This window comes from Neomonachus schauinslandi, chromosome 7 (assembly GCF_002201575.2).
Source record: "Neomonachus schauinslandi chromosome 7, ASM220157v2, whole genome shotgun sequence".
In the NCBI taxonomy this organism is placed as follows: Eukaryota; Metazoa; Chordata; class Mammalia; order Carnivora; family Phocidae; genus Neomonachus; species Neomonachus schauinslandi.
The window spans coordinates 93,994,237-94,006,781 of record NC_058409.1 but is presented as its reverse complement, the minus strand read 5'-3'; the positions used below and the strand labels follow the sequence as shown (position 1 = coordinate 94,006,781).

Here is a 12,545-nt window from a genome sequence, read left to right as displayed (position 1 = left end):
TGTCTCCTCCACCAAAAATCCTGACACCCTATCACTACCTAGATCAATTATGCATTGTCTACACAGAACATTTTAATATCTGCTTGCCATTAATCTTTTGAATGAAAAAGGAACCAGTTGTTTTAAGTGAATTTTGGGCATTGATCGGCAACATGCTCCCTATCTTAAATTAGTGAATGTATTAACAAGATATGAGCCGAGCAGCAATTTCACAGATAACATTTACCGCTTCGGGGATGGGAAGGAGACTGTAGCCCTTTCTTGGAGAACTAGAGTTGGATCCAGGTCAGATTAAGGAGAAAAATGGTTCTGTAATTGAGACAATGAGAATTAGAACGATGTGACTTCAACCACAGGTGGTGTAGGATGAAGTTTTCAGGTATGGCTGAAGCTGTTGGTGAATGAAGGCCTGGAGCAGGGCTGGCAAATGAGAACTCGGCACCCGCTGCCTTACCTCCACTCCTGGTCTGTGATTTTTCTAAGTGATCATGGCATTGTTTCCCACTGAACCAGCGCACCCCAGAATCCTTCTCAACGCAGCATTTCAAACAGCGACTACCCATCTATCAGAATTAGCAAGGGAAATGCTTTGTCCAGCTGTAGGTCTTTTAATCAGAAATATTTCATGAGCTGAAACTATCTCAAAATCTTACTTATTTGGAAAAAGATAAATTAGTAAAATCTAAATTAGTCTCCCTTTTCAAGGTTGTGGGGGAACCCAGTCACACAGATAATTAGTTAGACTTTGATTTACATGGGGATCTTGGAAAAGACACACACATACACACCCACACATACACAAGACCATATGAGTTTAATGAATGACATATTGCTGCCTTTGCATGTTTCCTCTTGCTTTTTTAACAGATTAATTAAAACCGGTTTTCCCTATATTTGCTGGGGACTCTATACACATTCCAAGTGGAACTCCAAAAATAGTTTGGGGGTCAGGGAGCCTCTGTAGTGCATAAAGTAGGAACCAGGTAAGTGTAGAGCCCCTGGTTACATGCCCATCCCACACTAGGTATTTTAGTAAGAAATCATGGTCTATAAAGTGAGCCTGTATAAGTTCCAACTTTTTCCCCTGTACTTTGGAACCTGTTTGTGTCTGTACAGATGGTCTCTGTCAGTTGGAATAGTCGGGGAAAAAATGTAGCATAAGTGAAGAAAATTAGCAAATGACATAGCAAACAGAGAATGCCATACAATTTGATTGGGGGAAGATCTAGGGACTGAGAAATTTCCCAAGTAATGGGAGGTACTATCAAGGAGCTTAAGGAGTTACCAAAGCATGGATTTAAAGAGGCCAGGGGAATAACAGAAATCAGACAATTCTGTGATGTGTGTTTCAGTACATTGAAGTAACCCCAGTTCATTGTGGTAGGAGTGCTCTTCCATTGTCTGTATTTGTATAAATTAAAAGGCAGTTCTGTCTGTACTATATGAAATGAATTCACGCTGAACAAAATTTCAGAAAGTTCATGTAAAGAGTGATTTCACAGCAACTATCATATCAGGCTCCTGGAAAATTGCACTTGAACTTCAGTTCCACCTCAGTCACTCAAAGGAATTTAAAAAATTGGCTTCCAGCCATTCTTGTTCTTCAACATGCATTTCCAGATATGCCTCAGTAATACAAACATTAAAGCCTATTGATTGTGAGTTAAAATCTGTTCCTACCAGAGCCTTGCTGCTAAATGGACGTCAACACTGACTTCACAGGGCCCTGGTCAGGACACCTCTACATTCAGGGGCCTAGAAGAAGGCACAGGGTAACACTGCTGTGAAGGAACCACTTTGAACTTCATAACAAAATTACAAGAAAAGCTTTGAACTCTGCCAGATGATAGCTGCTATAAATAACCATTTATTCAAAGAAATGTTTCTTACTTGAAATCTTGAGAGTGCCTTGGGACTGGGAGATGGGAAACTGGAAACATGATTTGTAAATCAACCTTCCCCCCTCCCTGTATGTCTTCCTCTTTCCCCCCCACCCCCATCATGCTGTTAGGGCAAACACCATGCAGAGTAGTGAGAGGGTGGATTTTGGAACACACAAACCTGAGTGTGACTCCTGGCCCCTGTCACTTGCTAACTAGGCAGTTTTACTGCTCTGTGCCTCAGTTTCCTCATTTACAAAACGGGGATTATAATAATTCTAACCTCAGAGAGATACTATATATAAAGGGGCAGATAGTCATTGCCCAAAAACATGAGCAGTTAAAATAGTAATCGTGATGATAGTTAGTAGAGGGAGAGCTATGGGAGAAATGTGGATTAAATGTTAGCCCCAATTCTGATGAAACTCTGACATGTCCAGGCTACTTTTGCTGGAGCATCTGGCAAGAACATTGTGCCTTACGTGGCTCCCAAACTGTTAGATATAAATTGAATCTTTCAAGCCAAATTCTGTTTATCCATTATTCTATTTTAGGGATGATGATTCTTCAGTTGTGTTACTGGACAGGAGACCCAAACACTTGAGCTGTAGGAGTCTCTTATTCCCTGTCTCTTTCTGTAACTCCTACCCTCAAAAAAGTAACAGACTAGTGCTGGGTGGGTGGCTTTGTGCAACCTGTCGAGTTTCCTCTTACCAGAAGTCCATCTCCTTTTCTCTCAAAAACTGCTCAGGCATCAACTTCCCCAGGAATCCTTGTTGGACTGTCTACTCTTACCTCTCCCTGGCCAGGCTGGACCAAGTGTCCCTCTTCCTGCCTCCACAGCACTATGTCTCCACATGCCACTGTCCTCTTTATTACCTGGTACTGAAATGATATACTTACCTGTCTGCCTCCCCCACTCGACTGTGAGCTCTCTGTGGGTCACAATGATGTCTTGCTTATTTTTGTGTTCTCAATATCCAGCGGAGTATACATAAGAGGCACTCCCATTTTATTGAAGGAAATTGATCTATCAATAACATTTAATGCACCGGGGAATAGATCAGGAAAGACAGTTATAAAAGTGGCAACAAAAAAATGGCATCCATCTGAGGTGCCTGAAAATGTATTTGCATATGTAGTACATTTAAAAGCAGGAAAACATATTTCTTCTGACTCTGACACTTCCTGCCTGAGTTGAAACTCTAACCGGATTCTTGAGTTTGCTTTCTCAACACCTTACCCTTCTTTCCACACCTCCAGCTTTAGGGCATATCCCGTGGGCTGCTACTCTTGGCTCATTTTTCTGAGCTTCCCAAATGAACACACCAGCAGGCAAGCAATCACAAGGACCCCAACACATAAGGGTGAATCAGGTGAAAGTACACACACCAATTATCTTCACTCAGCAATTTGGCTGCCAGGAGCTCCCTGCCATGTGAAAGAGAGGTTGCAGCAGCCTTCTGTGTGGAAGGAGAACTTTTTGACCCAAGGACAACTCCAAGTTACTGCCCACCACCTGCCAGGCTGGCCACTCCTCCTCATGGCCTGGAGTAGCTGTGCTTTGTAGGATTTCCCCCGTGATACGCAAAATAAAACAAAAATAAAAACAAATGGTGGTCGGGCGCCTGGGTGGCTCAGTTGGTTAAGCGACTGCCTTCGGCTCAGGTCATGATCCTGAAGTCCCACATCGAGCTCCCTGCTCAGCAGGGAGTCTGCTTCTCCCTCTGACCCTCCTTCCTCTCATGCTCTCTGTCTCTCATTCTCTCTCTCGCAAATAAATAAAATCTTGAAAAAAGAAAAATAAAAACAAATGGTGGTCAAGAGAATGGGGGCATTGGCCAATTCTTTAGGATGCACATATGTGGCCCTTTCTACTTCTACCCTAAACTAACTAATTTGGTTAGAGTCTATCTTGTTCATTTGCTCATTTATTCAACAGGTGCTATTCGTTAGGAAAATATTGAGGGTACAGGGGGAATAATGTAGACAGATGTCCACCTTCAGATAGTAATAAGGACTGTGAAGAAATGTAAACAGGCTAATAGGATAGAGCGTACGGGTGAGAAACTTGGAAGAAGGCAAACAGGAAAAGTTTCAAGAGAAAGGGCTTATCAGCAAGGTGGCAGGTGGGGAGAATATTCCACATAGAGGAAGCGGGAAGCATGAAGAGTTAGAGGACAGAAGGGTCTGGCATGCTGAAGCAGCAGAGGTAAAGAAGGCCACGCTGGCTAGGGAATAAGGGGCTGAGTGGTGAGTGGTAAGGCCGCTACTGGGGGCAAGGTAGGAGAGGCCGTTTGTGCCAGAGAGGCAGAACATCATCATAAGGAGTCATAAGGAGTTTCAGTTTCTTTCCACGTGTAATGGGAAGCCATTGGAGGGTGCCAAGCAGGACGGCGATAGGACCTGATTTCTTTGGAGAAGGGATGCAAACAGTGGGGATTAGATGGGTGTATGGCAAGAGGAGAAGCAGGGAGAGCAGCAAGAAGATAGTCCAATGAGAGATGATGGGGAATTACAGTAGGACTGTGGCAGGGAAGATAGAAAGAAGTGCATGTTTTCCTGACTGGTTGCATTTCAGCCGTCTAGATGGATATTTCCACTCATGCCCATTTGGTGAAATACACAGCTACCTGCAGTATGAATTTGGACATTTGGAGAAACATCAAACCACTTGAAAAAAAATACATCTGGAGCATTTCTTTCTCTCTTTAATTTTTTAGATATTTATATTGTGAGGTGGTTTCAATGTAACTTTCTCTGGATGCTCTCATGACACTCATTGCTGACCTTTGACCCCTCTGTCCTCTTTCCCAGGTCGTCCCATTCCACCTACATCCTCGTCTAGCCTCCTCCCATCTGCTCAGCTGCCTAGCTCCCATAATCCTCCACCAGTTAGCTGCCAGATGCCATTGCTAGACAGCAACACTTCCCATCAAATCATGGACACCAACCCTGATGAGGAGTTCTCCCCCAATTCATACCTGCTCAGAGCATGCTCAGGGCCCCAGCAAGCCTCCAGCAGTGGTAAGGAAACTGTGGTGTCTGAGTGCGCGCTGTTGTCTGTGTGACATTCTTGAGTCTCTGGCAAAATGACAGCCCTGAATCCAGGGCTGGGGAAAAGGCGGTGTGGGGAGCATCAGGTGAAACATGCTTGTCGCTTTGTGGCATTGCAACTCCAGGACGCATTTATTGAAGGTCACAGTTACTGACGAGGTTTTGCTTATCGTAACAGGGCTTGGGCCTCCTTCCGTGGGAGGAATTTGCCCACTGCTGCACATGAGAGCATGCAGGTCTCAAAGGTGAAGTGCCGAGAGACAATGGAATATTGAATTTTGTATTACTACAATTCTGGTCATAGCCGAGTGACCCTGGACACCCTCACGTGCCCAATTTGTGTGCATTTCAGATCTCTTGGTTTTTGATGGCTGGCTTCTGACTTTTTCTTCCTTGCTTGTTTAGATGATTTTGTGATTAAAATGCGTTCCCTTGACATGAATACCGAATGCCTTGCCAAGTCTGAAGTGTTCAGGAGGTGACCTCTCCTATAACCCTCTGCATGTGCCACTTCACTTGAATTTAACAAGCTGATCACATGGTACCATAATAAATCCTGCCTCTAAAGCCTGAGTTCTCATTGTAGTTTTCACTTGCACCAAGCAAAGGGACTGGCCGCAAGGTTCTGTCCCACCTTTGAGGATTTTGGGGTTACTGTCTTAGCTCCCAATCTCTAGATCTTAAGTAGAATTGCCCCAAGCTCAGCGATAATCATGCCTTATTTTGATTTGCCTTGTTGGTGAAATATTCACAAAACATATGAACACAGGAGTGGGCCACACCTAGGGTTAAGTACCTATGGCCCAAGGAGAGACATTTGGAGAAATTAATTGATCCTGAGGCTTTGGAGTTATCTTCTGAATTGGCCCCTCATGGTATTCATTAAAATATCCCATCAAAGGCAGTACAGAGCTTTCCATGCCAAGAGTGTACCTTGATGAGATTGGGTTTTGGCTTCACCCATGAGAATATGCCACCACCGGCCTCAACCTCTACAATTAGAAAGGACCTCCCAAATGCATTGAAGATGATTCATTCTGAAGATGGAATGATGGACTGCTACTTATGATGGCCCATGCCCTTCTTCAAAGCCAGGCCTGATATATTTAGTAAACTCGTATTCTTTTTCAAAAAAATTACCTAATCAAATCTCTCATCAAATGAGCAATCCATTGTTGATATTATGAAGGCCTTTAATCTACCATAAATCTTTATTAGAACTCATCAGAGTTTCTAGTTTGAGAGAAATGTGATTATGGCACTCTTAAAATGACATTACATCATTGGGGTGATTGGTTTATCATTTGGAGAAGAGACATCAATCATAACTAGCATAACCACACAGTAAATGAATTCAACCTTTCTACCGCGGAACAATGACACTGTAATTGCTCAAAATCAGGCTTAAAATGAAATCGGAAAATGCTCTTTCTTCAAATGTGATGTTAACTTAATGGAATATATTATGAAAAATCATGTTTGAGGAAATTCTATATAATTAAAAATATGTGGAAATATATTCCCTTTTTTCTTTCATCGGAACCTGATTTTAGCTACAGAGCCATTTCTTTCTTTTCTTTTCTTTTTTTTTTTTTTTTTGCTGCAGAGATTATATTGCATTTAATTGAACTATCCTCGCTTATGTTTTGCTGCTTTTTATTTCATACTATGTAATCGTGATGAATATTGTATTATGAAGGACAAGAGGCTTTTGAAATGAGGTGCACCTGCTGATAGCTTTTTAAAAACAGACAATTATTAGGGAGAAAATGAGCTTTTAAAAACTATATCCTTTTATGCATATATGGATAGCTGGGCAAAGATGATTTCCAGAAGAGAGGTCAGTTCGTATCTGAGAGCCGTCCAGAATCTTTTCTCAGTGATAACACTGAGAGATTTCTTTTCTTTTTGACATTGTATCAGATTATAAGTTGTTGGTAGAGTATTTTTGTTGGCTTTCTGCCTAATCAAGACCTCATTTTGGTGGACACAACAGATCTGTGTGTTCAGAGTCAAGCTTAGCCATTTTTCATCACTCACCTCAATTTGTTCAGCTCACTTAAGATTGATAGCTATTTAAACTTCAGTAACAGGGGAAATACTGCAGAACATTTGAGGGTCCATTTTCATCCCAAACAAGAGCTGTGTGATATGATTTCTTCACCTGAGGGGTGAATATCCAATTGCGCAATACCCTTGTTTTCAGCAGGTACTTCTCTGAAAACTTGTTACAGCTCTGGCCACTGGGCAGTCATTCAAACTTCTTGATTGAGGTTTAGCTAAGTAGGTGCAAATCAAGCGCAAGTATGTGTGCTCCTAGGTGAGTGCATGTGTGTGTGTGTGTGCGTGTGTGTGTGTGTGTGTGTCTGTGTCTCCGTGGAATGGATTTGGGGTCCAAGGCGAACTGGGCATTCTATCAAGATCAGAATGCAGTTTCCATGAATTTAAATTTGACATAAAGGATTGAAAATAGAGTTCGACACAGAAGATGCAAAGTACAGAGCTGGGCCTGGGTGTTCTGAATTGATTGTGATGAAAGGGGCTGGATTTTTCCGTAGGCATCTTGGCACAAATGAAACAACCGTGTGAGTGGTTGTGTTCTGTTTAGCTGGTTAATTGCACAGAATTTTTTTAAGTTGGTCTCTTGTCAGTGACCTTGTGTTCTGAAGATCTGGTCGCAGTTTGATCTTTGTCTCTTAGGTGAAATAAAACCTCTTCCAGCATGTCCAGCCTATACACGACAGTAAAAAATTTATTTACTGCTGCCCCCTTGCCGTTGCTGTTAATACTTGACAGTAGTGAAGCTCATCACTAAGGAGAGTCACTGCGCATGCACACTTCCTGCCCAAAGAGCCTCTGTTCTAAAGAGACAAACTGGACATAAACTACACAACTAAAATGTTTTTGACAACATGAAAACATCCTCAAAGCAACAACAAAACCTCACCTTTGTGACTTGACTGTCATTATTTTCTGTGACTGTAGCACATTCTTTAGTGGACGGTACTAAAACCTGGGCACCTCTGGAGCCAAATTGCTCTAACGCTCCATCTATGCCAGTCGAGCAGATATCCAGGAAGAGCTACTGAGATGCTTTGAAGAGTGGCATTTTCCCCTCCCCTTAAGCATTTTCTTCCAGATAGCTGAGCTCTCCGTGTTCTCACCTTCTGCCAGGGTGGGTGAGCTCCAGAGATGTTTCTTGTATACAAAAGCATAATTTCAAATCCTATGAAATAACTCATCTGGGAAAAAAATCTGGACCCCAGCAGCATAATGGAGGCTCCTGCAGATGGAGGACTAAAACTTCCAAATCAGAATACACGCGCAGCCACATTATAATCTAAAAACAGTGGCTCACCTCCCCTCTCATAATTGGTTGAGTTTTGTTTTTGTTTTTCTTAAGTCTAACTAAAGGGTTTGGAACTCTGAGTAGTAACATCAAGCTACAGAGAAGAAATGTAATTTGGATGCCTCTGCCAGGACACTTTCAGTGGGTCCTATGTGCCGAAGGAGCTGTCCAGTTGGAAAATCTCCATTTGTCACTGAGTGCATTAAAGGTGTCCCAAGCCCTTTAAAAAAAAAAAAAAAAAAGCAATGTCTTAATTATAAACAAAAATAGTACATCAAAATCAGCAAGCTTCAGGTTTCCTTGAGTGGTCCAAGAATTCAGTTGCTTACCTAACTTAAGGATTGTCTTATTTATTTAGCATCATAAAGCAAAAGCTTCCTTTATTCATTCATTTATTCAGCCATCCATCCATTCGTTCCTTTTCTTACATCTCCCACATAATGTGTGACAGCTTAGAACAAATCTCTCTAACTGGAAAACTATAACTAGATGACACAGTAAGGGTGAAGGAAAAAAAAATGTAGCAGGGTGGGAAACAGACAAATAGGCTCATATGTAACGTCCCATTTCATTATTTAAGATAGAAAACTTGATTCTGAGCTTCCTAGAAACCAAAGCGAAAAGGGAAACACAGATAAGATACATAACATTCATGAGATAAAAACAAATCAACTGCTTTCAGGGAAATTCTATGAATCCTCATAGGGAAGCCAGAAAGAAATTTGTCTTAAAAGAGATAATGTGTGCATCCCGATGACTGAATTCTCAGTAACCTGCATAATACATATGCTAAAGAATTTCCTGTCAAAGTTTCTTGTAAACACCCTCCACATAAGCCATACAAAACACTTTGAGTTAAAAGGCAATTCTACAAATATCCAAACATTGCCCAGCCTAGGGATAAAATTTGATTTGATCCATGGATCAACCTTAGTTTTACTAAAGGGCCATGTACACCGCGTTCCCATTGGCAACGGGCCTTAAATATCTTTGCTTGTAACTAAATTTTTATGGGAATTAACTGACTTTGAGATTGTAGTCAGAACTCTAAAAACAGATGTTCTAGGTTATAACTTTGTCTTGACAGCTATAGATACGGAAGAACTTCAATCCTCTGATGAACACTAAAGCCCAGGGTTCTAGGACAGCCTTTGCTCATCTGGGCCCCCTCCCCAACATCCATGGGGCTGGATTTGAGACGAGCAAGAAGAGGGTCCCCAGAATTTTTTTAAATTAATGAAACGTCTTCTCCTTATATATTTTGGGTTTGGGGAGATTTTTTTCCTCTAGTATATTATAAATTCCCTTTCCTTCTTAAGCAGCTACGCTCACTGTAATTCAATTTAGTTTTGGGTTTTCTGAAGAGCTCACAGCAATTACTATGCACATTGGTGATCGTACTGTGCTGATGAGACTGACTCATTTTTTAAAAGTCTGTACATTGTGAAGTGATTTTGCCACCTCTCCTAAAGTACTGCATTTAAACATCATCTTCTGTTCTCTGTAGGCTTTGCTCTCTCCTCTCAGCTTCACTCCATCATACAGAGGCCTCCACCGCAGGGTTTCTGATCTTGCGTTCATAGCAGTTGCTCAATATTTATTAAACAAGTTAAGTAACCAATATCTTTTGTAACTCCCTTTGTTTTATCAATTTACTGCTTTTCATCATGTACGATGGAAAAAATGGATAGTTTAAGAAGGGACTGCAGATCGGAATGTCCCAGCATGGGGAAATATACTTATTTTACAAAATAGATTCAATATACCTATTTTGTATCATGTTGCGTCTGTTTTTAGGTACTTTAGAACTTTATAGTTCACCTTTAAATGAGAAGTTTCCGAAAAACCCCGCTTCAGTACATCCCTAGAAGTAGTGGCTAAGGTCAGTACGAAGAACCTGGTGGGAGCCCTGGGTGGGCCTTGGCGGCTTCTCCTCCGGAGGAGTTCTCAGCCCACTGGGCAGTACGGACAAGTCCAGGATGCTGTCTCAAGGCTGTGGAGGTCACAGGGACAGCACCTGCTCCTGTCCCAAACGCACAGCCACACAGGGTTTGGCTCTCTGCCTGAGACCCTTTTCCTCCCTTCATGTTAGCTGTTAAGCTAAGCACTTTATATACCTTGCTTCATTTACTTTTATTTGTCCCCCACCACATCCCAAGGTAGTAGGTCTTGCTATCATACCCATTTTATTGATGAGACCACTGTAGCACAAGATTAAGTAACTTGCCCAAATTACAAAGCTGGGAAATGAAGGACCTATGTTTCTTTTTTTTTTTTTTCTTTTTAAGATTTTATTTATTTATTTGTCTCAGAGAGAGAGAGAGCACAAGCTGGGGAAACTGCAGGCAGAGGGAGAAGCAGGCTCCCCGCTGAGCAAGGAGTCTGATGTGGAACTCGATCCTGGGACCCTGGCATCATGACCTGAGCCAAAGGCAGATGCTTAACGGACTGAGCCACCCACGCATCCCATTACCTGTGATTCAAATCCAACCTTCCTGATTTCAGAGACATTTTCCCTTGCTCCTCTCTTAAATGTTACCCTCTAAAATAGTTGTATAGCTTACTGAGATACACAGAATACACTGAAAACATTTTATTAAGGGGCATGGTTACAGTTTTTAAAAGGTTGAAAAAAACATACAGCATCACAAAATACTCTTCCCCTTCTCTGCTTGAAAAGCACACTATTATCCTAGACTTTGGTTCAATAAATTCCAGAGGGGTTCAGGAACTGTGATTTTATGGCTCCCTTAAAGTGATTCTTCTGGTCTCATAAGTTTGGGGAGCATGAACGTAATGGGGAAGCTCCAAAGTGGAAGTTGGGGAACTTGGGTGTTCTCTACTCTGTCTCTGATTCACAGCTTGATCTTTGGCAAGTCATTCAATTATCCTGTGCTTCTGCTTCTCTACCTTTCAAGGTTGGCCTTTGGCCCCAAGGGTCCATTCTTGCTCTACCATTACGTGTCTAAGTACCTTGTGTCCAGCTTGACCAGACTGTCCCAGCTACGGTCAACCCCCCCCCAACTCCTCTTCCTGGATAGTGTGGATTTCACTCCACCCTCTTGGCCATTGGCAGAACAGACCTATAGGGTCATGCAAAGCAGCTCCTTGCAGTTTTCCTGCAGAAGCTGAGAAACATGATCTGGGGTCCTATAACACTTTGCTGAAAATGTTGAAAGCACTCCCAGCAGCAAGTGGAAAAAGCATAGTGCCTCCAGCATTGACCCAGGCTCCTCGAGATTCACCCCAGCCTCCGAAACAATGTCTCCCGTGCTGAGAATTGGGAATTGATGGTCCTCAGGACTCTCCTGACACTGGTAACCGACTCAGGAGTATAGCAAACAGAGATCAGACCTTTTTTTTTTTTTTCCCATGTGTGCCTTCTTGCAACACAGACACACTTTTTGATTGAAGGTCCAGCAATTTCCAACAGCTAGGGTTGGGACCGCTCTTCTGTACCATGGTGCAAATGAGCACACAGGCAAGATGGACAGGTAATTCCTTTGGAGATGCGCAGCAGAGAAGTGACATATGGCACAGAACTGCTCCTCTTCAGCAAATAATCTTGCTATTGACAAAATTCCCAAGGTCGATAAGCATTGTGTACATTCTACCTCTCCATCTCTGTCCCTGCTCCTTGGTACATACAAAAAAGATGTCCTAGGCAAGCCCAGAGAATAGGAGCTATATGCCACATCTTAACAATTTCCTGCCCTGACAATTTTTATCTAGAACTTCAGCTTCTCCCAAATTCCCTTAAAGACTGCATTTAAGCCTAAGCAGCTTCCTTCAGACTATTGAGTAGCCATTTTAAAATGTGACCCCAATCCCTTATTAGAGATCACTCAATTCTCTGTTGAATGAAAAGATAGATTTCTTTTCCCAATGGGCAGTTTCAACAGAAGTTATAGCCCTAGACCCTGGTAATCTCTTGATCTTTCCCCAAAATAATAAAGAATAACCATATACTTAAGAGTTGGACTCTAATGTCCCTACTACTTGGATTCAAATTATAGCTCAGCCTTAGTCACTTTCTAACTTTCATGATCTTGAACAATGTAATAAATCTTCCCTTTTTTAACCTATAAAACAGTAATAAAAGTAATAAAACTTCTAAAGTTGTTATGAATATTAAATGACATTCTTTTGCATTAAATATCTTAAAAGGAAACTTAGTTGGAACAAAGGTCAAGTTTGATATTATTTACTTTTTAACTTAGAGTTAACTTATTATAATAACATATATAACAGGAAATTTC

At 41.8% G+C, this 12,545-nt stretch overlaps 1 protein-coding gene across 3 annotated transcripts in view; it reads left to right on the top strand.

Moving 5' to 3' along the window:
* TENM2 (teneurin transmembrane protein 2) overlaps positions 1-12,545 on the top strand; it is a 923,271-nt gene that overhangs the window by 550,798 nt on the left and 359,928 nt on the right. For 2 of the 3 annotated variants that reach the window (XM_021701194.1, XM_044917119.1), the window contains exon 3: positions 4,698-4,907. The exons of the other annotated variant lie outside the window; for it this stretch is intronic. In XM_021701194.1, the coding sequence (XP_021556869.1) occupies positions 4,698-4,907 (210 nt within the window). The remainder of the gene's footprint in view (positions 1-4,697; positions 4,908-12,545) is intronic. 3 annotated transcript variants of the gene reach the window in all.